The sequence below is a fragment of the Lepidochelys olivacea genome (genome assembly GCF_965140295.1).
Source record: "Lepidochelys olivacea isolate rLepOli2 genome assembly, chromosome: 16".
NCBI lineage: Eukaryota > Metazoa > Chordata > Testudines > Cheloniidae > Lepidochelys > Lepidochelys olivacea.
The window spans coordinates 26,410,604-26,438,000 of NC_140426.1; the positions used below are offsets into that span (position 1 = coordinate 26,410,604).

At 37.3% G+C, this 27,397-nt stretch overlaps 1 protein-coding gene across 2 annotated transcripts in view; it reads right to left on the reverse strand.

The window, feature by feature from the left end:
• Positions 1-27,397, reverse strand: part of MAPKAP1 (MAPK associated protein 1) — a 161,844-nt gene that overhangs the window by 71,787 nt on the left and 62,660 nt on the right. For both annotated transcript variants that reach the window (XR_014714317.1, XM_084649959.1), the window contains exons 5-6: positions 12,572-12,744; positions 4,577-4,753 (exon numbers count right to left, since the gene is read on the reverse strand). Coding sequence is in view for 1 of the 2 variants with exons in the window: in XM_084649959.1 (XP_084506085.1) it covers positions 4,577-4,753; positions 12,572-12,744 (350 nt within the window). In the remaining variant the exon portion in view is untranslated. The remainder of the gene's footprint in view (positions 1-4,576; positions 4,754-12,571; positions 12,745-27,397) is intronic.

Consider the following 27,397-nt stretch of genomic DNA (forward strand, 5'->3'; position numbering starts at 1 on the left):
TGCCAGGGGCACAGAGCTACTGTTGAGACAGAGGCATCCAGGGACCCTGCAGCTTGGGGCAGGCCCCAACATTCATTTTGCAGTGGGGAAGGGTGTCAGGTACACCCCATCCCCATTAGAAAAGTTAGGGAGCAGGGAGTGGGCAAAAATCACAAATAAAAAAAATATACATTTTATTTTATTTTTAATTTACATGTTGCTAATTATTTACCTTCTTCCCATTTTATAGTCTTTAATTACTAGCAGATTTTTTTTGTATTTGTTTCTTTAATTTCCAAATTGTTAGTAAAATCTGAAATTCTATATAGATTTAGTTAACTAATAAGTTTCACATTTAAAATGATCATCTGTACTGAAAGAGACAAGTCCAGGGCCCTCAATAACATCCCTACTGTGAGAACAACAAACCTCAAACAGAGCTGATAAATGAATGGCTTGTGTATATTTGCAATCCCCACCACCTTCCAATACATTGAAGTTCCACAAGTCATTTGAAACCATTTGACCAGGCTATACTCCTTCCTCAGAGAGTACAGTTCTAAGTCAGTGGGCTATGTGGTCTTAAATCACCTAGGTGCTTTTAAAAACCCCACCCTCAGGTGCTTAAATATGGATTTAGGAGCCTACCTTTAGGTGTCTATTTTTGAAAATTTTAGCCTATGGGTTTAAAAGACTTCTCAACGACTTTGTTAATGTACTGAAAGCTTAGATAACATTTCATTGTTAACACCGAAGCAATTTTGTTTTGGAATGATGATGACTTTTTTGATGCTTAGATAAATTTTAATAAAAATTAAAATTTTAGCCCTTGATCCTTAAGCACGAGTAGTCCAATTGAAATAAAGTTACATTCCTGCTTAAGTGTTTGCAGCAGATCAGAATTTTAATTGAATGTTTTGTTTTTTGCCTGTAGCAGTTTTGTAAAATTCAAATAAGATACCCTCCCCGTAGTTGCATTTAAAAAACAATAATTTAATTAGAACTTTTAATCTAAAGTTGCAATAGTACATAATTTCAAATTAGTTTTACAAAGTCTCAACTTGACTGAAATAATAAGTTTAAAAAATCAAGTGATTTAAATTATTTTAGATTAAAGTTTAATTTATTCAGCCATTGATTTAAATCGCCTTGATTTAAAATCGCTCTATCATGCTGGGGAGGAACTCCACAAGGGGCTCCTCTGGTATAGTTCCTCCCCCTCAGCACCTTCCTGTGGGTTTTACTGCAAGATGATCCAGCCCATTATTATTGGTTATGTACTGGCAACGTGCTTATTAAACGAGCAGTTACAAAGCTGATGTGGTTTAAACATGACTGTAGTTCTTTACTGAATTTTAAAGACACCAAATTTAATGAATTTTACATTTTAAAACCTGTGCTTACTATATATTTCTGCAGGTACAAAACTTATTCTGGCTCCATTTCAAGAGACAGATATTGTAGAGTGCAAATGCACATATTTGATTTATCTGACCTTTTAAATCTTAAAGGAGGCAATGAGTGACTTCCATCTTTTATTTCTTATTTGCTTATTTCTGTCATTTTAAACAGACAAAACTGTTATTCTCTCCAGACAGTAACCATTGCCAAAAAAGAAATTAAGTGAGATTTACAAATTCTAAATTATGCAGACTGCATATATTCCATTTCTATGGACAATGACAATCTGGACAATGAAAATGGTTGTAATTACCACAGAATGAAAAGAAATAACACAGTTGCTTCTCTAAGACTCAAGCTAATGAACAGTCCACTAATTTACACCCACATCAGCCCTGGCTTTTCTTTCACTGTACTCTAGTACTCTCACACTTCAGGTGCTGGAATACTACAGCACTTCAAAGCAATGCACATTTAACAGATGAGATTTTTGAAAGTTCACTTAAGACTTTAATTGTTCAAAGGGACACTATCAACTTCAAAAGTCACATCTGAAGCTGAAAAGTTTGTACCTACTTTTATAACAAGTGACACCTCACCCCCAACGTTAGAGGAAAATATTTGTTAATGTTTTTCATTTTATTTCTTTAGGCATTTGACAACACTTTGTCAACAGCTAATATCTCTGTTCTGTTGATTAGCCAGTTGCATTTCCTGTGCACTTCCATACAACTACATTGACAGGAGCTAACAAATATGCTCTCCCAAACAACTTGCAAGAGAGTGTTTAATCAGTAACAGCAGCAGCAGAGCTGAAATCGAAGAGGTAGTATGCATGTGCACCCACAGAGAGGAAGTGAGGAATATTATGAACATGTTTGGTATTGTTGCTTTTGAGCCTGCTGAAAAGACCATCTCAACATCAGCAACGGAGCCAAAAAAAGGTATAAATTTTTTGTTTAAAGTATGTTCTGAAAAAAAAATTCAGGACATGCTATTTAAAGGATGCTTTGTCAGAAAATTAAATCAAATATTTAAGATGACCATATCCTTTCAAACGTACTCCAGCACTGTATGCAAGTGTTTGGAAGCTGAAACAAAGAGGAAATGAAGCGATCTTTCACATCTTATTACAAGGTCCTTTTTTGTTTTGGCCTATTTCTTGTTTTGCACAGCTCGACATCACACAAATGAGCCATGCAAAAGAATTCTCTCTTTGCTGTGGAGTTAGCAGAATGCTTAGCCTCTAGTGAGTGGATGGCTGCGACACACTGGATATTTTATGTGAAAGCTAGAGCCTCTCCCTCACAGGTGAGTCACCCTGCCCACAGCTCTGGAGTGGAGAGTTACCCTATCACTTTAGAAGAATAAACTTGACTTCTTTCATTCTTTTCATGGATACTTCCCTGAACTAGTCAATAAGGCTATAAACCTTCTCTCTTTCAAATCCCTCCCAGACCTCTGATGCAATGCCTACAAGAAATCAGCCAACCACTGAAGATTAGGTCAAGTGTACAATTAAAAAAACAACTATACTTATGTGACTCAGAACCATCAAGCGGGGTGCATGATTAGACTGTGTATTCATGTGATCTTATTACTGTTACCCTCTTTCTATCTCCCCTAGTTCCGCCTACAGTTTGGCATCCTCACTTTTCACGCCTTGCCTTGTATTAGATTGCAAGCTCTTTGAGCCAGGAATAATTCCTTCCTATACGTTTGTATGGTGCCCACCGTGATAAGCACTTGTCCTGAGTGGGATCTCTATGTACTATTGCACTACAAATTGCTCTGGATTACTTTGTCCCTCCTCTTGGCCTTTCAGGGGCCACATTTACCTTTCAGAATGCTATTCTTTTATGAAAGTCACTTTGGCATTGGGAAGATGACAAGGAAGCAAGAAAATCCTCTGCTCTCCACTGTTCTATACTACTATACAATATGATCAACACTTAGATGTCTCCCTTAGAGGCAGCTGTTGAATCACTACAGCCTCTCAATGATATGGCTAACATACTACTCTGCTGTAGTAATTGGACATACAGGTAACAAACAACGTTTGACTATGAGCCCAGGGGAGCCCACCTCTCCCACCAAAGCAAAGTACCAGGGAGGGCAAACTGAGCAGTCTCTCAGTGGACATCACAGTTGCATGCAGCCTAAAGAAACAGGCTGGGCAGAATGAGGGACTTTGGCTCCACTGGAGGAGTCAATATTAGGTTAATGCATGGGATTTCTGAGAAAGCTCTTTGGGGTAGGAATCTGCATACCTGTCAGCAAGGCACAGAGCACACAGTTGGGATTATACCAAAAAGTAATCATAACTACATAATACATCTTATTTGCATTTGGGATAACACATAACCGGAAGCATCTGTATGGTTGTGAATATGGGCCAAACACCAATATTTTACAGAATAAAGCACTTCCAATATTAAGGAAAAATCTTTTATCACTTTCTTGTTGAAGGACCCAAACAGCTGCAAACAAAATGTGTGTCTAGTTTATGCATGGCTTATGATACTAATTGATGCTGTAATGACTGACCTGCATTTTACACCCAACATACAACAGCTACGATGCACAATGTTGAACAGTGTTAAGTTATTTCTTTCTGTACTGAGTAAAAATTCCACGCATAACAGAGCTGGAAATAATTGTATCATTTAGGTGCTAGGCCAAAGTTGAAGTGCCTCAAGAAGCTTGGTTCTCTTACAACTACTGTATGCATGAGAGTGTATTATTTAATTTGCAATTCAAAACATATTACATTTTCAGTTATAAATTACTTTTCGCAAAGGAGTGGTGCGCACAGACTGAACTGAATATTATAAACTCAAAAATGTGAAAATCCCCTATTTTATTAGTAGCATAGGCATAAAAGAGTCCAACACCTTATATGTGATTCATACTGAGTGGCTTATTTTTCTCTGAAGTTTTAGAACCAGAAAGATATTGTCTTTTGGATTTTAGCCATTATGAGAAAAGGTAAAACTGAAGGCCTGAACTGCATTTCTTTTTTGCATGACCTGTACAGGATTGTGTATTCTACTTATGAAGATTCTCAAATACACCTGAAATCTGAGTTTTGCAAAGTTCAAATGCTTAAGAGCAGAGCAGAGCGGAAAAGAAAAGTGTTTCCTAGACTCTATGCTCAGATGTTAAGATAATTTAGAAAGCTGTTGTCAATACTCACATTCGAACAAAGAGTGACTGTTTAGCTGCCAGCCCTGGAGAAGAGTACTTTTCAACCAATGCTAGAGTGCTGAAGCCAAATTTATGAATGGGTTCATTGGAATCCAAGGGTGGAAAGTCCGTGTCAACCTCACCATCGTCCTCAGCAATATGGAGACAGTAGGCATTGACATTGTCACTGAAACAAACAAAGAGCAAGTTTATTTCGGGAAGCTACATAGCCAACTAAATTCTGTGGTCCAGTGCCAATTGCTGTTTGGAATAAGCCAGCAGACTTCCGTGGTGTAGAAATCAAAACACTTTAAATATCAAAAAGAAAAGGAGTACTTGTGGCACTTAGAGACTAACAAATTTATTTGAGCATAAGCTTTCGTGAGCTACAGGCCCAACAAAGAAAATAACAGAACGCCACTAGCCGTCACCTTCAGCTCCCAACTAAAACCTCTCCAACGCAACATCAAGGATCTACCTATCCTGAAGGATGACCCATCACACTCACAGATCTTGGGAAACAGACCAGTCCTTGCTTACAGACAGCCCCCCAACCTGAAGCAAATACTCACCAGCAACCACACACCACACAACAGAACCACTAACCCAGGAACCTATCCTTGCAACAAAGCCCGTTGCCAACTGTGTCCACATATCTTTTCAGGGGACACCGTCATAGGGCCTAATCACATCAGCCACACTATCAGAGGCTCGTTCACCTGCACATCTACCAATGTGATATGTGCCAGCAATGCCCCTCTGCCACGTACACCGGTCAAACTGGACAGTCTCTATGTAAAAGAATAAATGGACACAAATCAGACGTCAAGAACTATAACATTCAAAAACCAGTTGGAGAACACTTCAATCTCTCTGGTCACTCGATTACAGACCTAAAAGTGGCAATTCTTCAACAAAAAAACTTCAAAAACAGACTCCAACGAGAGACTGCTGAATGGAATTAATTTGCAAACTGGATACAATTAACTTAGGCTTGAATAGAGCCTGGGCGTGGATGGGTCATTACACAAAGTAAAACTATTTCACCATGTTTATTCCCACCCCCCACTGTTCCTCAGATGTTCTTGTCAACTGCTGGAAATGGCCCACCTTGATTATCACTACAAAAGGTTCCCCCCCTCGCTCTCCTGCTGGTAACAGCTCACCTTAAATGATCACTCTGGTTACAGTGTATATGGTAACACCCATTGTTTCATGTTCTCTATGTATATAAATCTCCCCACTGTATTTTCCACCAAATGCATCCGATGAAGTGAGCTATAGCTCACAAAAGCTTATGCTCAAATAAATTTGTTAGTCTCTAAGGTGCCACAAGTCCTCCTTTTCTTTTTGCGAATACAGACTAACACAGCTGTTACTCTGAAACTTTAAATATCACTATTTACAATATTTATACACAGCTTCAAGCCTCAAAACCTTTAGTTAGCATAATCATGTGATAAAGCAGTAATAAAAAAATATCCAAATAAGGCAGAACAGCCTCACATTAACTCATTTGTATGCAAAATAGTGACAGACCAGCAATTAAAATAGTCCTAAATCTGTAGAAGTTATACGACTTGACAAAGTGTCAGTAATATTTCTTCCATTTGTGAAATATTTTATGAGGTGACAGTTACATTTTTAGAATGAAATCTGAATGAGCAATGTCTATGTTCTTCTGTTTTACATTTAGTAACTGTAATAAAAATTCTTACTTATAAAAATGTACTCATATGGTGCAGTATGGACACGTAAACAGTGCAACAAAAATACATCAAGGGAATATCTACATGAAAAGTCAAGGATTCGCGTTCAATGTAAACCATTATCATGGTGGAAAGCAAACTACACAAAAACACCTTTTAAGTCCTATACAGCCCAATCAATGAAAGTAGTTAACATTATTATGCATTAATGCCTGAAATAAATACACACAAGTTCTCAGGCACATGCTGGGTGGGTGGGGGGGAGAGAGCGCTAAACCAGTTTCTTTCCACAGGCTAGAATCACAGAGATCTAGCTCTATATACACAAAACATAATAATATTGGCTCATTATCACATGTATCATATTAAAATGTAAACACTAACACTTATATTGTTCAGCTCTAAATTTTTTTTTTTTTTTTTTTTTTTTTTTACTGCAAGTCTTCCAGCATTCAGTCTTGTTCCAGAGGCATGAAGTATAGCCTCAGTGTTCACATGGCAGTATGTTTCTAAACTCTTCAGTTTAAATTTGGAGTTTTAATTGCATAATTGATGCTTAAATTAATTAATTGCAAAGTATATGCTAATTGTTTAATTGGTCGCTTGATCTATATAGATCATTTTTTGAATTAAATGAGTTGATTTGCAAAGTTTATTGATTGGATGTGACAATGAGTTATTTCGCTGACTACCTGATTTGCAATTTTCTCAATTAATTCACAAACCTTTGGTTGCAACTGTGCTTATTGAGAGCGCTTACTCTAGGTGATCTATATGCATACTGTCATGTCTAAGATATTTATTATAGAAAATAGGTAATAATGACACATTAATATTAATGTAAACTGTAAATTTGCTGAATGGATGGCTAACAATCTAGCAATGTTTGTCACTATAAATTTTGTAAATTATGTAATGTTGTAAAAAAAAATTTATGAGCCTCTCAACTGTTATGAAGAACTTATACATTGTTGTAGAACTAATTTTAAACTTCTTCAGGAACACAGCAGTAAACTTTAGGAAAACTGATCAAAGGTAGGACTGGCAACAGAATTTAGAAATGTACAGGACTATCTATCTAGACAGAAAAGATGCACTTCAGTCTGTATTTCTATTAACACACTATAGTGTAGCTCTGCATACTCACTGTCTTCCTTTTAATAAAGCTAATAAAAAATCAGCCAGTCCCCACCCCTCATTCCATGACACATTCCAGCGTGAAAGCCCACCTGGCACTAATCTTTGTACTATACTGTTCTGAGCCATTCCTGTCTCTGCCCTTAGACTGCTAGCCCTTCTGAGGCAGAAACTATCTGTTTGGCACAACTCCCCTAACGTACGTACGTTTATGGCTCTGTATAAATAACATTAAAATGTCTGTTTTGTACTTGCCACATGTGCATAATTCCCATTAAAGCTAGGGGGAGATACAGGCATGCATCAGAACACCACACTCAGTATGGTCTGAGAGAGATCCCAAAGTGCCAAAAACGTAATTATCAATGCTGAAATGCTGTTCTCAATCCATACGTGTCCTACTCTACTGCAAGTACATGGCATCTGTCACGTGCCATAAAGTGACCGTGCTTCAGATGTCCCCAAATAGCAAACAAAGATTTTTGAGGAATAATATAGGCTCAGACACAACTCTGAAATCTTCTTATTTTCATAAGCTAAGTCAGAATCTCATTAGTTGTACACATTTCCTTTTTTTTTTTAAACAAACGCAAATCTATCTTATTGTCGGTGAAAAAGGATAAGCAAAATATAAATGAAATTATAGCGCTGGAGGTTACTTTGGAGCAAATATTTTATCACACACATTAAGTTGCAGAAAAATTTAGTCTACTGTACCACGTGTATACACACTTGCTATTGCTTCAGAGCTAATACATGGTGTTCCTGATGAGCCGGCATTAACACATGATATTAGCATAAAATAGATTAGGTTCTAACAATTATTAGTGAAGCTGTATGTTATATTTCGTAAGTACACTGCAGTGGGTAACCTATGGAAAGAACAAGTCTAGTTGGTACAAATTGTACACATTTTTAATCCAGCATGTAAATTCATGTACACTGGGATAAGATTAAACCCCAAAATTTCAGCTAAATGTATCTGAAAAGGTTGAAGGTCCTGAAAATCTGAGTTTATTGTAGACAGAATGAAGAATTAACTGCAGTGAGTATCAAATTATAGGTTTTTAAAAATCTAAAATAAATAAATCTGTGGTTCTGAAATTTTTTGTACCCCCGTTATTTCCACATGCTTTTTGAAGACAGAATCAGCAGAGCACATCTATCAATGGTTAGCAACAGAATGGTCCAGTGGGTTATGATTCTGAAGTTCATATATAAGAGGCCAGGGACAGGGTTGCCAGCACTGTCAAGTCTTTCTCATATCAAGAGACACTGAACAGAGACAAAACTACCAAATGGCAGGCCAAACTGGATACAGCACATCCTCAGATCCGTCAACTACAGCTCACTTATTGTGGATTATTAGGTCTACATTTTAGGATAAAGAAACTGACAGCAAAATATTGCTTTCCTGAAGGTGGGGGCTGCAGTTTCACAATTAATAGGTTTGCATGCTCTTCATTCTTCTACCCTAGTTTGATTAGCAGGTATGCCTATTTTCTGTATTTTTATACCAGATTACAAATTGGTATAACCCACACAACTTTTAATGCTTTCTTCAAATTGATACTCACTCTCTTCCCTTTATCTGTAAAATGACTAGCTCCAGAGCAAACAAAATGAAACTGAGAATATCCACGCTGCAAAAATACTGTTTCATTGTTTCCTCACTGGTCTGTCTGTAACCAATGACTGCCTTGTAGGAGCAGAAACTGTCTTTTTTTCCTGTGCGCCTGGCACAACGGGGTCTTGGTCCATGACTAGAGCTCATAAGTGCTACGATAATATAAGTGACAATAAAATAAATGATAATAATATCTACAAAACCTTAGTTATATGCATTCCCTTATTTAGAGATGAATTCTATATAGTAACAGAGTTAAATTGACCCTTGCCAATGGACAGGCATTGAGCTGCTCTGACAAAATGAATCAAAGAAACAAAGAAAAATACTTAAAAATCATATTGAAATTTTGAGACTTTGCCCTTTCCCTGAACCCCCAAGTCCAGGTTCTGATGTACTATATGGAGAGTGGGTTCCAATGTCCCTCAGCTTTCCCACTAATACTATTCTCCCTGCAGTGGGATCTGGTGGCATTTGACAGCATTCCTGCCCAAGCTCATTCCTAGTCAGCGATCACACCCCAAGACAGACACGGACATTCACCTCCTCCCACTGGTCCAACAGAGTTAAAGTTTGACGACTTTCAGGACACGAGCCTTTTCCTGAGGACACTAATATATTTTATTTTATTTTAGGGGATACTTTTTACTTGCTGACATTGGTCAATATGATGTGTAATGTGTTCTTAAAACGTACACGTGCTGAGACTTTGATACTGGTTGCATCTCGCATATTTAAAATACAGTAATAATACACAACAATCACCTTCTTGATCAACAAATATTTTAACAAATAGAAAATGGTGATTAACATTGGCAAGTGAAATGGCAGTGTCTACAATTATTTCTACACTTCTTCACCAGTGTCAGAACACTGAAATGTTTAATACATCAAGGACCTGAATATCACATCTGTTCATTCAAAAAAGAGCTGGGAGGAACAACAGAGCCAAATCAACAACCTCCATGAAACTCTATCTGGGAGAAGGTCCACTTTTCTGTGCTGCTCTATCTCTACAATACAGAAGGCAGCTAATAATCAGGGATCCAAAATAAAAGCATCAGAATGTAAATCCGAATAACCTCTCTCTCTCTCACCCCCTCACCTACCGTCGTGTCCCTCCAATTGTGCTAGAATTGGAGGAAAGCCCAAAGAGTTCTCATCCTATCTCTGAACAAATACACAGAGGACTCATGAATACAAACCCATTCCTGAAAAACGGTAGCAAGGGCAACATTTCCAAGAAATATGCCAGGACCCAGACTTGGAACTTTGACTCACTAACAAATAAAAAGAAAAGGAGTACTTGTGGCACCTTAGAGACTAACAAATTTATAGTCTCTAAGGTGCCACAAGTACTCCTTTTCTTTTTGTGAATACAGACTAACACGGCTGCTACTCTGCAAATAAAAACAAATAAAACATCTACTATATTCTGTTATACTACTTTTGTACCAGAGGTGGTTCTGTTATAGTATGTAATTATTTCATCCTTTGTTATGCAGCAAATACTGGGAAAGTATTTTTCCAGACTTTACAGTGTCATTTTAAAATGAAAGATGTCCAGATTAAAAGCTATGAAATACCTATTTCACAGACCTTGTATGACCTATCATTAAAACATTACCTTTACCAATAAATAAATAATATGATAGGAAATATTCTAAGACAGCACACAATCTATTTTTCAGCCTAACAAATTTAGGGGCAGCCTCCCCTTCCCTTCATGCCTCCCATGCCAAGCAAAGGGATATGCAAGGATTATAGCAAATACTGAAAAATCCATTGATAGAGTGAAGCTGTAAAGAATTTCTAAGGACAACAGTATCTGTTGATCTCTTATTGCACAGGTGACTCAGGCCAAGTTCTAGTAGTAAGTATAAGGGCCTACTGCACAATACAGTGGTTTCTCAATTAAAGAATAAAGCATTATTCGGTTTCAAATAAAATTGGATTTTTATGATTACTTTGGCATTTTTGCCAATATATTCATCTTCATTTTAGTGGTGTCTTTGAACACTTACACAGAAGGATGGGGGCAGGGAGGGTACCTTAGAACTTAATTGCATTTAACCCCATAGTTGTCAATTCTTCATAAACACTGAAAAAATGATATATTCACAAACACATTGGTCTAGAAAAGGAGTACTTGTGGCACCTTAGAGACTAACCAATTTATCTCAGCATTAGCTTTCGTGAGCTGCAGCTCACTTCATCGGATGCATACTATGGAAAGTGAATGCATCCGATGAAGTGAGCTGTAGCTCACGAAAGCTCATGCTCAAATAAATTGGTTAGTCGCTAAGGTGCCACAAGTACTCTTTTTCTTTTTGCGAATACAGACTAACACGGCTGTTACTCTGAAACCTGACATTGGTCTAGTTTGTCTATTCAATACTAAGGACTACATTAAAAGAACATTACATTTGTAAAGTGACACATTCAAAAGATCACATTACATGCACAAGCTTAACTCTGATCTCTTTTGCATACGGATGCAGCATGATTTAGTAATCGTTTATATCAGGGGTGGCCAACCTGAGCCTGAGAAGGAGCCAGAATTTACCAATGTACATTGCCAAAGAGCCACAGTAATATGTCAGCAGCCCCCAATCAGCTCCCCTCCCCCACCCACCATGCCTCCCGCAAACCAGCAGCTTCGCCAATCAGTGCCTCCCCCTCCCTCCCCGCACCAACTGATCAGCTATTTTGTGGCGTGCAGGAGACTCTGGGGAGGAGCGAGGGCATGGCAGGCTCAAGGGAGGAGTTGGGAAGGGGTGGAGTGGGAGCAGGGCCTGTGGCAGAGCCAGGGGTTGAGCAGTGAGCACCCCACGCCACATTCAAAAGTTGGCGCCTGTAGCCCCGGCCCCGGTGTTGGTGCCTGTACAAGGAGCCGCATATTAACTTTTGAAGAGCCGCATGGGGCTCCAGAGCCACAGGCTGACCGCCCCTGGTTTGTATGGCAGCATACTATATCTCAAATAGAACATTAAAACAGCATTCCAAGACACTCAGCACGCCATTTTAGTTATGCCATCCTGTTACTACTCTATAGGCAGAGTCGAGCAGGGAGTAGGGAAAGATATTCAGATATTAACCAACTCTTGCTACCACTGTCAAAATGAGAAGGCTTACAGATCATTTCTAGATTTTATTTGATGCACCTCTGTTTGATCCTTGGTCATTAAGAAGTGGTTCAAAAACTAAGTCAGACATAAAAATAAAACACCTACCAATGATGCCGACAGTGGTGCGATTTATCTTAATATTACATAAACTGTTTTAAAATTATGATTCATTTGCACCTCTTTGGATTCATATGTTTATCATTATCCAGTACCCAACAGTTTAAATGAAAGAGAAATAGATATAGATATGTGTGTATTGCTCACAAAGAAATATTGATAACTATGTAGGTGGTTCCTGTAAGACTTATTTATAAAAATATTGACATGGAAATCCATTTCATTATGCAAAAACGGTTGTAGAGGAGAAAACCAGATATCAAGTAGTAGTAAAGAAAGAACAGTACTTTAGTTTGGGTTCCCGTCCTTCACTCGTGTATTGCCAGCATATTAGTCCAATCAGGTCATGCACCTTGGCATTTGCTATCGTCACAACTGTCATTGGCAGCAGTTTGTCTTGGCTTGTGTGCAATGGGAGGTAGACATCAATTTTTTTGGTTGCAGTTGTACCAACATGACCCTGTTGAAAAAACATTTTATTAAAATACATAAGTGACACAGTAAAACAGAGACAAAAACAAAAGCTTGTGTAGGTTAGATTCTTGTGTATGCAAATTGGTTGAAACTATATTAAAGAACAGGATTATTAGACATATAGATGAACATGATATGTTGAAGAAGAGTTAGCATGGCTTTTGCAAAGGGAAATCATGCCTCACCAATCTATCAAAATTCTTTGAGAGGGTCAACAACATGTGGACAAGGGTGATCCAGGGGATATAGTGTGCTTGGACTTTCAGAAAGCCTTTGACAAGGTCCCTTACCAAAGGCTCTTAAGCTAAGTATGCAGTCATGGGATAAGAGGGAAGGTCTTCTCATGGATTAGTAACTGGTTAAAAGATAGGAAAAAAAAGTGTAGGAATAAATGGTCAATTTTCACAGTGGAGGGGCCCCCCAAGGATCTGTACTGGGACCAGTGCTGTTCAACCTATTGATAGAAAGAGATCTTGGAGTCATTGTGGACAGTTTTCTGAAAACGTCTGCTCAATGTACAGTGGCAGTCAAAAAAGCTAACAATATTGGGAACTAGTAGAAAAGTGATAGATAATAAGACAGAAAATATAATGCCACTACATAAATCGAACAAGGAAGTGTTATTTACCCCTTACATAACAAGAACCAGGGGTCCCTCAATGAAATTAATAAGGAGCTGGTTTAAAACAAATATAAGGAAGTATTCCTTCACACAACGCAGTCAACCTGTGGCACTCATTGTCATGGGATGTTGTGAAGGCGAAAAGTATAACTGGGTTCAAAAAAGAATTAGTTAAGTTCATAGAGGATAGGTCCATCAATGGTTATTAGACAAGATGGTCAGAGATGCAACCCCATGTTCTAGGTGTCCCTAAAACTCCAATTGCCAGAAGCTGCGACAGGATGACAGAGGTTGGATCACTCAATAAACTGTCCTGTTCGGTTCATTCCCTGTGATGAATCTGGCACTGTCCACTGTCAGAAGACAGGACACTGGGCTACATGGACCAATGGTCTGATCTAAGTATCGGTTCTTATGTTCATTACAGTAGCTAGAACTAAAATGTACTACTGTAACTTTCTATGTGGAATTACGATGCGAGTTTAAATAATTTCAGTTCTTTTATGCTATTTGTTTAATCAATAAATGTCTTTATATAAACAAATGTGAAAGACTAGTTGCACAAGAGCAGTGATCTCAGGTAACTTCCTATGAGAACTGAAAACCATTTATGGAAACATTCAACATTTCCACCACAAGATCTTCAATAAAGTGAATTACTATAAACCCTACCTACATTCCCAAAGCAACTTCCCGCCACAGTCTTCAACTTTAGCATTATCCCTGACTCTAAACTTCTGCTTCTGTCCTCAGCTCCTACCCCTGCAAATTCACCTACCACAACTGACTGTTGCAATAGTGCGTATGGCACTGCCTTAATATTGCAGCATTTCCCTTCTCAATGGCATCCCATGCGCCCAGACTCTGGCACATACAGGATGTTGTTGCCGGTTATCTCAAGGGTACAAAGAAGCCCAACCACATCACCCAGGTCCTCAAACAATTTCACTGGCTCCCAATCATTTCAGGATACAGTTCAAAACTGCACTTTGTTTTTAAATGCTCCATGGCCTTACCTCAGAGATGGCCTGTTTCATTTCCTCTCCTCCTGACCCCACCCTCTTTGACTATACGTGGACGCTATTGGTACTCTCAGAAGCAAGTCCAAGGGTCGCCACTCTGATGCACAAAAATTTAAAGGGTGAACATGCAGGAGTCTCTCTCCCCCAGGGTATATAAAAAGGGGGAGGAAGTGGAAACTGGCTTCCACATCAAAACAGAAAGGAAGGAAGGAGAGTCGGGCATCATGGCTAGGAGTCAGGCAGGTCATGCCAGCAGATACTTACAGAACATAAATTAACTACACATAACATGCATGAATCTTATAGCTGCAAACATTTCAGAAACATTGTCCCATAGCAAGCAAGATTACACTGAGTAATAACAGACACTACACTTTTTTCCAACCACGAGAAACTTATATGATGGCTGTACCTAAGTCAGATGGACAACATAATCACCTCTTCACTTCAGCAGGAAACAGGATCATAAAACAGACATGGAAGTTAAGTGATGGTTAAGAATAAATAAAAGATGATTTATATAGGTCAAGGCAAGTCCAAAACCAATATATATCTGAGCCCACTTCTAACCATTTAAAACTATTTGGAGACAACCAAGAAGGATTAACTGGTATCATTGCATTTTATTGTATTAAAAAAATCTATTTGGCACCAGGGAGATTAAGACTTAATTAAAACAAAGAATATAGCAACAAAGATCTATAAAGTTTGTGTTAGAAGAAAAATGTTTAATCTATAGCTGATAGGACTCTATTTTTAAGCTAATAATCTTTTAAGTGGCAAAAAGATTTCACAATTCCCTCCCACAAATTAACTGACATGAGGATAATATCCTTGCTTTATACCAAGAAGAGAAACCACCATTAGAATTAATCATTAGGAATTCTGGCTTTAGGTAACGGAATAAGAGGATTCAATATTGGACACCTAGGCTGGGAGGATAGAACATATTCTTGTTATAAAATCATTGGACATGTCAATATAATTTTAAGTTATAGAAGTAAGAGAGTAACTTAAAAATAAAAGTACTTTTACATTCATTGTAGATTAGCATGGAAGTATTGTGAAAACTGCCCAAACACAATGAAGTTGAATAATTTTTTTCAAGTTCTAAGTATAGCAATCTCCTTCCCTCACCTACTCAAGGTACAGAAGAAACTGGACACATCTGTTTAAAAGAAAGAACATGGCTAGATTCAGAAGAGTTTAATAAAATATGAACAGGACCATAAGTTTGTCTGGATAACTGTTGGCCCTCTGCTAGGCGCACTGGTAACGGCTGTCAATGTGGAGGAAACAGACACATTCAAGCAAAGGTTTTTAATTTAGTGTGAATTTTTACATTTTCACTGCAAGATAAAAACAACTAGGGAAGGTATTAAAAGCGTTTAGTGGTATTCCAGTGTTCTCATGTCCCCTCACAGACCTTTTACTCTCCAAGACACAAACTGCCACGTCTTCAGCCCAGCCCCCAACAGAACAATACTTTTAACCTCTCCACACTATTGTACCCCTTTCAGAAATCTGATTTGTCTTGTGTACCCCCAAGTTTCACCTCACTTAAAAATTACTTGCTTACAAAATCAGACATAAAAATACAAAAATGTCACAGTACACTATTACTGAAAATTTCCTTACTTTCTCATTTTTACCATATAATTAAAAAATAAAGAGATTGGAATCTAAATATTGTACTTACATTTCAGTGTGCAGGACATAGAGCAGTATAAAGAAGTCATCGTCTGTAGGAAATGTTAGTTTGTCCTAACTTCACTAGTGCTTTTTATGTAGCCAGTTGTAAAACTAGGCAAATATCTAGATGAGTGAATGTACCCCCTGGAAGACCTCCGCGTACCCCTGGTTGAGAAGAGAGGGCCACTCAGCTTGTGCAGTAATTGAGGTTCTTTGAGATGTGTCTCCCCAGGGGTGCTCTACTGTATGTATGGCAGCGCCTTTGCGTCTGTAGTCAGATCTTCAACAGCTGCACGTGGGATTGCACATGCGCACCTCCCCTCCCTGCCCTGCGCGCTATGCAGTCTGACCTCCCTCCGTTCCTTCTCCGCTGCTGAGCCCAAACGTTACGCTCTGAAGCAGAGGGGAGGAGGGCAGGTAGTGGTACTTCAATCAAAAGACAAAAGGGGAGACACTATTCCCTTAGCCACTACTCCATTATCTCCGCTCTTAATCCAAACAACAGACATTTTAACAGGCCCATATGGGCCTGATCATCCACCTTATATTTAACTACCCAGGATGTAAAATACCTGCACTGTGTGTACTGCAATTTAAAAGAGTAAGACCATTGTGGAGTGAAATCCTCGCCTCAATGAAGCCAATGAAGTTTTCCCTTTTGATTTCACTGGCCCCAGGATTTCATCTGTGTGCTGCTTATTGTACATTATATATTGTATAATAATACTGTTATAACACTGTCAATAAACGTCTTGTACAATACATTTCAAATTATGCCATCTCTCACGCTTGTGTCAGACCTTTCTCCTTCTTGCTGCCACTACATTCTCTTCTTCCCCATCACACATCATGGGTAACTTTTCCTGCATTGCCCTCAGTGTCTTTTCATCTGTCCCTTCTCTCTCCCCCTGCCCTAGTCATCTCTCCACAGATTGTGTTCTTCATCATTCCCAACATATATTCTCTTCCCCCAAATCTCTCTCTCATATTATACTTCATTAGAGATTTTGTCCAGCACCATCCACTACAGACATCCCTGAACCCTTTATCACAAACACTTAACAGGCACAGGACATGGGGCTTAGAAGAGTGCCGTCTCATATACACTAAGGTTCTCAATTCTGTTACTGCCGGTGGAGCTGAACCGCTATTAGCAATAGTGAAAAATGTCTGAAAAATTTCCCCTGTTTATTACGGGCCTTATGAAGAGGGAGTATGCAAGGTTCACAGTTGGTAGGTTATCTTTACAACTACAAGGACTAGAAATGGGATGCTTTTAAATGAAAACTTTTAAAGAGGTTGGGATAGCTGACGATGTCAGGGCATACGCCAATCACTAACTCAAGGGCATAAGGATTCTTGCACCTCCCTCTGGGACATCAGGTATTAGCCAATGTCAGAAAAGGATACTGGACTAGATGAACTAAACCTGAACATGCATAACTCCAGTGCGCCTTGATCCTGCAGAAGCATTTGGCACGTGCCTGGGAATGCTTCTACATGGGTGAATAGATTCATGTGCATGAATTCATGACCGATCCTGCAAAATACTACTCATGCAAGCAGCTCTATTAGTCTCAATTACTTGCCTGTGCAAAGCATAGGACAGGACCACGTGATGGGGTTGAACAGAGAGAGGTAATTTTTGGACTGCAATTCTTAGTCCCAGTGCCCAGGAGTCAAAGATCTAGCCACACTGGATTTAGCTACAGCAATCACAAGTTATCACGGTCTTGCTGAGGTTTATAAAAGCTCACTTGTTCAGGAGGAATTGTTCAGACCCAGATTACAGTCAATACTGTGAACGTGGATTTTGTTCCCAACTAGAGAAGTGGATTATAGCTATAAAGGCTCAGGTGACCCAAGAAATAAAGCATGATTATCCATATTCAAAAAAGTAGCATCAAACATATTAATAGATTTTGTATAAAATTCAATGGAAAATCCATTCAGGGCCACGGGCCTTACCATTTGGAGTTTCCTTAATAGCCTTCAATAAATCTGGTAGGCACAAAGGGGCTGTTAAATTAACATTTTCCTGATCTGTCACCTATGGCATAGTTAATTTGTCAAAAAATTCTTTTAGCTTGTCACTGGACACTGCATATCCTGACAAATGAAGTCTGGAATAAAATTGACAAAATATCTCGTTAATTTTCTAAGAATCACACATCCTGGTTCCATTAAGCTTTTATTGTTAGAGATATTAGGTCTCACCTACCCTTTAAGTAGGTGAGTCACTATTTAAGCTGGATGTAAGCAAACACATTTGTTTATTAAATAAAAGATTAATATTGCTTTCTGATACCCATAGTTTTCATGCACTATATCAGACTTGGGCTCTTATGAGAATTTCAATTTTACATTTCTTCAACACATTCACCATGAACAACGCTGTCAGAGTCAGCAGTATCCTGTGGCTGAAGTGTAGGGTTGAGAGTCAAGTACTCTGGATTTTATTCTCTGCCCAGCCACTGACTTGCTGTGTGATCCTGAGCATGTCACCTAGCATCTGTGTCTCAGCTTCCCCATCTGAAAAACAGGGTTACTTATTTAACTCCTTTAAGAATTGAAAGCATTGAGAGTCCCTCTCTGACTAGGATCCTGCAGCTCTCCTTCTCTGCTGCTATCTAGGAGTTACACTCCCATAGTTTGAGTGTTGCACTGCTAAAAAATGCAGCTTACTGAGTAAGTGAAATTTGCTTCTTTGTTTTATAAGACTTTAATTAAACAGGCCACTGGCTACTAATTACTTACCTTTGGGATCAAAAATAAAAGTGGCAGCTATTCAGTTTAGGAAAGCTGCTCCCAATTAACACACAAGGAACTTCCACCTCAAACAGTGATTTGGTACACAGAGCTGCTCTGCTCACATGGGTCCACGTATTAAACATGGCCTGAAATAAACACAACCACACTATGGTATGGGCCAAATAAGGATCATTACCTCAGTAATCTGTGGATATATAGTAAGGGTGTTCCATAGTTGATCGGGTTTATTGTAAGAGTGTAAGCAGCATATTACATATACATGCTTCTGCAATAGCTAGACACAGTGGAAAGAGTTAAGGACAGAACAAGAAACTCTGCTATGAATTTTCGTAGCTGATGTCGAATTAGACCATTAATGTTACAAGCTTGGGTGTTTAATTATACAATTTATGGGTACTACATCAAAGAAAGAGTTTATACTGAATAAATTCCACCAGCCTCATGCAGTTTTAGGGACCTCTACATTATTAAATCATTTTATATAACACCACCGGTACACTTTAAATACAAAAAAGATTTTAAAACCATAAAGTATTACATATTATAATCTTTATCAACTCTCCTAAATTATATAGGAAGTTTGGTATAATCCTGAACTACCACAAGGACAACTTAATCCTAAAAACAGCTCACAAGTATTTGGATAATGAAAAGCTGTACAAATATTCAAAGAGAAAATAGTGTGCGTTTTACCTGTCTCATTTTTGGGCTGTATTTTACTATGTTTCATGGTGGAAAATTAAAATAGAGTCCATAAACATTTCCTAGAGAAAAATATGATCAATTTTTTAAACAATAATAATTTACTGCATCTTACTATACAACAGAGTTTTGTGACTAAATATTATATCACTTTAACATTAGATGTTCTAATGATATAATACGCAGATTTTACTGAACCATTACTTAGTGAGTCATAAAAACCTCTTAAAATTAATCTTTCATACACATCCAGCTTATCCAAAGTTAGCATTTAATTAGATGGCCTTGGCACAAGTGAGCTTACTACTTTATTTGCTCCATCAGTATAAATTCAAATAATTGATTCACCACCTAGCAAACAATATAAAACATTAGAGAAAATAGGAACAAATAGAGATATTTTTCCAAATGCAAAATTTCTTCTGACTCTTAAACTGTATAAGTGAAATGTTTTTGTTTCAGGTGACAGGATTATTTCACACTGTACCATATATAAAGCTTGTATCCCAATATGTAACTCACTCCAATAGGTATTTTATACAACATACAGAAAAAGTTACAAATATATGCACTGAACAAAGAACCAATCAAGCAGAATTTAAGCACCCAACTCCCCCAATTTAAGCATCCAATTTTTAAACAAACAGCAGGACCAACAGATTAGAGGATCCACGCTCAAATGTTTTTATCAACGAAGACCTTATTTCTCTAAAAGCACAATCCTTTTGTAGGTAGAAGTGCATGAAAGCCACCATTTTCTACACTATGGGTTTCTGAAAAATAAAATGCTCTGATAATGCTTTTAAAGTCAAATTTTGTTTAATCCAAAAACAAAAGTAATGAAATAAGATTTTTAAAAAGTAGCAGAAATGATTTTTTTTTTTTAAAGTAAAATAGCTTTTTAGGGGTCAAAAATAAGGATATGAACCATTAACCCAATAAAATGTTTAAATACTCTAAAATGTTTTTAAAATGGTTTTTTATTTACATCTGGCAGAACATACGATGGCATGAAGATATTACTGGCATTTGCTTGAGATTGGAATCAGTGTCCAGCAAGATAGAAATGAGGGCTTCATCCTAAATACATGAGCATTCTTAGAAGAGACCAACACAAATCAGGAATATGAAGTATGGCTGGGACTTGTGGATTCTGGTACAGTGAGTAATTTGCAGTATATTAAACCAAGGTTCACAACAGTATGTTGGTTAATAATTTGACTAGCTAGTTCTTTTTATTTTATTTACATATTATCTGAACAAGTCTTGTGAAAATGTCGGCTCATTTTAAATAAGTTAATTTTGCTCAGAATATCTCTAGGTTCTAGTGTTCACATGAACACACAAAATAACTGCATTTCCCTCCTAAGATCTTGTGTTCTGCATGTCATTGTACCACTCATGGAAACATAGGAACGACTTGTTCCAACAGATGGTAATCCCACTGTAAGTGCATGTTATCACTGTAAGTGACAAGTGACTAGTTTATTAATTATGATGATGATGATTGCTTTTTTTATAGTCAGCTACCTGAAGTAGCTGTAATAATTCTAAGGAAGTTAAACAGAGTGACTGGACTATGGTCTGACAGTTCAAAGAACTGAGCACTAAAATGAACGAACCCTCAATAGCTGCTCCTCTCCCTGACAAACAGACCATCATTTATCTCACTGCAGTGTATACAGTGTATACACAAGGTCTGTAAAATTGCATTAACATTCTCATTTAATTTATCTCATTCACGCTGTCACTGTTCATAAAAATTTAACCCAGTAATTTCCTGCTATATAAAGCATAACACAGTCTTAATACTTAAATAAAAGGTAAATACTATTATTTTTTATTCTAAATTGTTGACTTCACTTAGCATCTCTGCCTTGTACAACATCATACTATTTTTCAATTAAAGGTCCAGATGTTTCAAAGGCTCCAGTAGGCAACGACGGTTATAAGAAATGCTTTATCTGCATTGGAATGATCACTATCACATCAGCTCCAGGCTGCATTAACATACTCATGTTTTATTCTAGCCCCCCTCTGAATGTACCAGTTAATTATACAATATCGAGCTGAAAAAAACAACATCAAGAGCTGTACCATTTCCTTGCAAACTTCCACCTGAACTGTTTTTCATACAGAACGTCAGGGAAACAAAGGTACGTTACACGTATAATTATATAATCAAACGTTCCAAATTGCTCTCGTCTGGTTGGTGTTCACTGCTCTAGTTTAATAAACCTGAGTAAGCTAAAAGCAAGGTATAATATATAATTCATATAACAAAGGCATTTTCCAATCCTATTAATGTGTATTTACTTACACAATTTACCTTAAATTAAAAATGTTTACTTAAAAAGTATTATAAATAGGATTTCCTGCTATACTTCTCTTCTGTCAAATCCCTTTGGAAGAGGGGAAAACCAATCCCCTGTTAGAGCCCAGGAGGTCTCATTTGCTTTAATGCTAATATCAGTTTTTCGGCAAGCCCAGTCCATCTTCTCTCCTGCCATCCCCAAATGGAGTTTCACCAGGAGTGAAATACACTTGCATGCAACATGCCTGCATAAGCCCTACACACCACTGAAGTTACACACAGGGACTTGCACAGGCTTTCCACAAAGGGCTGAATTTCAGTTTAGCTGAGATGGTATTCAACTACCTAGGGATATTATGCCCTGACCTATTCAGTTACAACAGTGCTGATGAAAAGTGGAATGCATATTCCGATTTATCAAAATAGATGGTTATAGCCACAACAAAAATGCATTAGTTAAATAACGCTAATCTCACTGTTTACATACACCAGGAAAGGAATGGTATACTTTGGAAGAATTATTTGCATTTTACTTAGCAATAAACATGTTTTAATACTGGGGAATATAGTTATTCTTTGTAATAACAAAGTGCAACAAAAACTTGTAATTAAAAACTACATTATTTGTATATTTAGACATATACCATGAGATATTTTAATGAACAGATGCTATTCAAAAGATAAATGCTTTTACAAATATTCAATCCTTAAACAGGTCTCAGACTCTAATCCTAGGCTATTGTTGCATAAAGCAGACACCTTAAGTTCCTTGAGGACATTAGCCAACCTTAGGTAGAACATTAAAAAGTGACATGGTGATGTATTTCAAATGTGCCACAATCTATTAACCACATGGCAAACTAACAGGGATTTTTAAAATATGGGTTTTATAGCTTTGTGTTGGTGATTAATTAAATAAATAGCCAGTGTTTCACAAATCATTCCTCTAATTAGTCTAAACCAGATACTTTGCATTTACTGACATTCTTGCCATCTGAAGCTCACAGAAGGGCAAGAGCATTACAACGATGAATCTGTACACTTCTGAACACATCGTCACCATGTCTCCCCGGCTGGCATTGCATCACTCAGCCCTGAGGCAGAGGTACAGTCTTCACAGGTGCTGCAGTCAGCTGGAGTTTGACTCCAGCTGCTTGGAAAAGATGTTCTGTTTAATTATTTTCCCTCATCCTGAAGTAAACAATGAGGATAACACAGAAAAGGAAGTTTCAGAGTAGCAGCCATGTTAGTCTGTGTCCTCAAAAAGAAAAGAAGGACTTGTGGCACCTTAGAGACTAACAAATTTATTTGAGCATAAGCTTTCGTGAGCTACAGCTCACTTCATCGGATGCATCCGCTGAAGCTCACGAAAGCTTATGCTCAAATAAATTTGTTAGTCTCTAAGGTGCCACAAGTCTTCCTGTTCTTTTTAAAGAAAAACAAGTTGACTTTTAAAGGTAACCTAAAGTAGCAAAGACGTACGTTTCCGACAATGAACAAATATTTATGATCTAAGTGCTAAAAAGGAGCAGTGATGACCTAAGTGATCTTTTTCTGTCAAAATGCCCCAATGGTTGAGGTCACACACACTTAGACACGGTTCCTTTTTAGGAAATCAAGCAAACCTTATTAAAAGGGTTCACAGCTTAATGAAAGAAAGGATCAATTATTCTTGAAAAAGAAGAAAAATTCATCATCTGTAAAACCTGTCTGAAATCTCATCATTTTTACAATGCATACCTAGAAGATCATTTCCCCCCAGAGCTCAATTTAAAATTTTAATAGTTAATCATTTTAAGTTTTAAAACAATTTTTCTCTATGTTATTAACTGGAACCTACAACCTAGGTAGGTTTTCATATCGAAATATGTTCTGAAGTGCTTAGTGACATTATCACAACAGGATATTCTAAAATCCTTAAAGTAAAAGGCATCAGAGATGGTTTTTAAGAGACTGAGAATGGAATAGCAGCTGGGCTGCTTACCAGAGACAGGTCCTTATTTCCTGTGATACCTGTAGCATTGACTCAGCTTGGAGAGAGTTGGATGGGGTTTGGTGGCCTTGTCCCTTAATCTAGGATTTTTCAGCTCATGGAAAGAGATTCACATATTACTTAGACTGAGACTGGGAGGGAAAGGAATGAGTCACACACAAATTCTACCAAGGCTGGGATAGGCAGGCCAAGTCATTTCATCACACTGTCTCTCCATTTGCCTGTCTGTAAAGAGGAGGAATTAACACTGTCCTCCTTCAAAGGGATGGTGTTAGGAATAAAGGTGTCTGGCATGTTTGAGAACACTAACTGCTTGTTATTTTAGTTAGCCACAAAGCTGTACATCACACTAGGAAGCTGACCACCAGGTTACTTAATATATATTTGCAACTTCGGCACCACGAATAAAACTCATTGTGTCAAGTTACGAAGAGCAGGAGCCTATAACAAATAATCCGGGTACCATAGGACCTCAGCCGATTATCTGGCAACGAGGCTAAATATAAAATTTTCAAACTGAATCTGAACAGTTATGGGTCTGGTAATAAGGTCAACAAAGCTTTTTGGCCTAAACACTGAGGAAGGGAGAGAATCTAGGGCTATTCCTACAATTCACGACAAAGCAAGTTACACTTTATTGGACACTGAAGATAAGGCATGTTCTTCTTTATATAAAAAGATGCATACTTGAGGTCACAAGCTGAAGGGTCCTTTCTTGATGCTACTTCTTGTCTTCAGATACTAACCGTGAATTAATAAATGTTTTTGTGCCAGGCTGGATTTATTTAAATTAGCTAGCAGGAAAGCTTGATTTAAATAATCATTTTAATCATGTTTTGCATTTGTACTTTTTGGTTATTTTCCTAAAGAAAGGTTGAGTCTCAGTGGTTGCTAACTATTTAAATATGTTGATTTGCAACTAAATATAGCTGTTACACTAAATTTAGTGATTCTTTTTGCAAACCTGAAGGATATGCCATATCTATACAATTTATTTAAGCAATTCTATATCTTAACTTACACTTATTCAGATTCTTAATTTTTACATTTTATCATGTTAAAAATGGTGTATGAGTCATTTCTTATTTACTAGATTAATTTTTTCTGATTTAATCTCAAGATCTAGTTTGATGGAAATTCAAATAAATTAAAATGCACAAAACCAGCATTTTATATTTTTTAATTAAATAAAACTTCCTTAAATGTGCTGAACAGATAAGAAGAAAAAGTTTATCAAAAATGTTGTGTGCTTAAAACAAATAGGTTTTTTTATATAAAGGAAGTATTACCTGTAGTTAATGAACTGAACTGATTATTTCTGGTCACCATGTCCTTTAAGATTTTAGAACTAATAGACCTCATCCACTCACTTTTATTCATAGCTTTTATTCACAGATTGCAAGAAAAAAACAAGCTTCCTGCTCTTTCAACTCCCAATTGGTTTATTAACATTGCATGCACTAATCATGTTATGGAACTAGCTGAATAAGCTAAAATGAAGAAAGTATTATGTCTGCACCTGCAAAAGAAGCTACGGCGGTGAAAAGCTGGTTTAGCATTTCAACAAACTCTGGCTCTAAGTGCTTAGCCATTGACTTCCACCAGTTCAGTGGTTTGACTTTCTTTAAAAAACTTTTCATCAAACATTACTGCTTAATATTATTTTTGTATTCAATTTAAATGATTTAATATATTATAAGCAGCTTAGGCTTTAACATAAGTTGTCAATTTCAAATTTAATTTTAATTTAAAAAAACCCCTGTATTTAATTTAAATTAAAAAATCTGATTTAAATAAAAACTTCTAACTTTAATCATTTATTTTTATCCACCCTGCTTAGTGTGGTTACATAGGACTATCTTCTCTTTTTGCAACACGCTGTAAAGCTCATTCTCTAGAAAAGTTTACCAAGGCCTTGTAGATGTAAGATGCATCTCTCAGCAAGCCCATAGATATTTGGTAATCTGTCTCTCGTTATGAACAAATTAGAAAACACTGTTATACAGCACTACAATGCAGACAGCATTTAATATGCCCTGTCCTTTATTATTATTTCAGATATAGTTAATGAGATACAGAAAAGCTAGATCTGAGATCTACCACTCCCACCCCAAACATCCATAAATAGGGCTTAAGTTTAGAGAGTAGGGAGACAAGTACGAAGACCGGAGGATACCAAAATACCCTGTCTGGCAATATAACACTGTTTCCAAACTGACAAAAGAGTAACTAATTAAGAGAATCATAGCATGCAGAATAAAGGATAATAAGATTTACAACACAAGATTTAGTACAAGATTTTTCCAGGACTTCCACAAGATTCCTTGAATCTGCAACAGAGTTTTTATCCAAGGATTTATCCTTCCCAAAATCTGACTGCTTAGTTAAGATACAACAGTAGCTTAACAAATTTCCCACAGCTGACTCTACTCAGTCTTTCACTAGTAGCTTGAAACATCTTAAAATCAGAGACTGGAGTTTTATCAGTTTGCTGTTGGAGGTGCCAATCCTGTGTTTTTTGCCAAATTGAAGTATTGTCAACCATTTTTACTACTGTTGTGTCCGGAAAGTTACATATGCAGCTTTCATTAACTGTCGTGGGAGAACTGCCCAGCACTGTGTTCACCAGATAGAATGTGTACATAGATTATTACTAATATTATAGTATTAGTACCTTTATTTCAAATGTTTAGGGAGTACAATACTACCACAAGCAAGAAAGAGATATTTACTGCCTACTTTTATATATGTGTACATTTTACATAGCATAATAGACACTCTCAAAATAAACAGACCACCATAATTCCTGCACTGTTGTTGAGATGAAACAAAATTGAGGTCCTGGCTAAGCTTGGTCGTTAAAATTCTCATGGCATTTTTCAGAAGAGCAAGATGTTCATCCCAATATTTTGGCTTAAATCTTTCTCTGATAATTACATTCCAACACCATACATTTCCTCTACACTTCCAAATAGATATGGGATAAGTTTTTACTTCCTACTCTTAATTGTTTAGTATTTTGCTCCAAAGAGGTGGCTCCTTGATAGCATAAAAGTGATAGAATCATAGTGTATCAGGGTTGGAAGGGACTTCAGGAGGTCATCTAGTCCAACCCCCTGCTCAAAGCAGGACCAATCTCCAACTAAATTATCCTGTAAGAAGTCTGTAAAGTGCTTTGGGATGAAAGACTCAAGGCATGACTATTGCTGAGCTAAAGGAGGGCTGGATTGTCGGGGAATGACAGTAAAATCACTTCAAGCTGAAAGCCATTTTGACTAATTTAATTAAAAGAAAGCTACCTTGCATGTGACAGAAACCTTATTTCAGAATTACAGTTTACTACACTTTGGGGAAAGAAGTCTGGGATTGGAAATATTAAGGTTTGTTTACTCTTATTTCTCCTCCCCCGCAGCCCAACTAAGTGCTGGAATACTATTAGTATTTTTCATCCTTCATAACTTGTAAGTTTAAATGAACTTTCTCTACAATAGCAACTGCTCCTGTTATCGCCAATTGTCATCT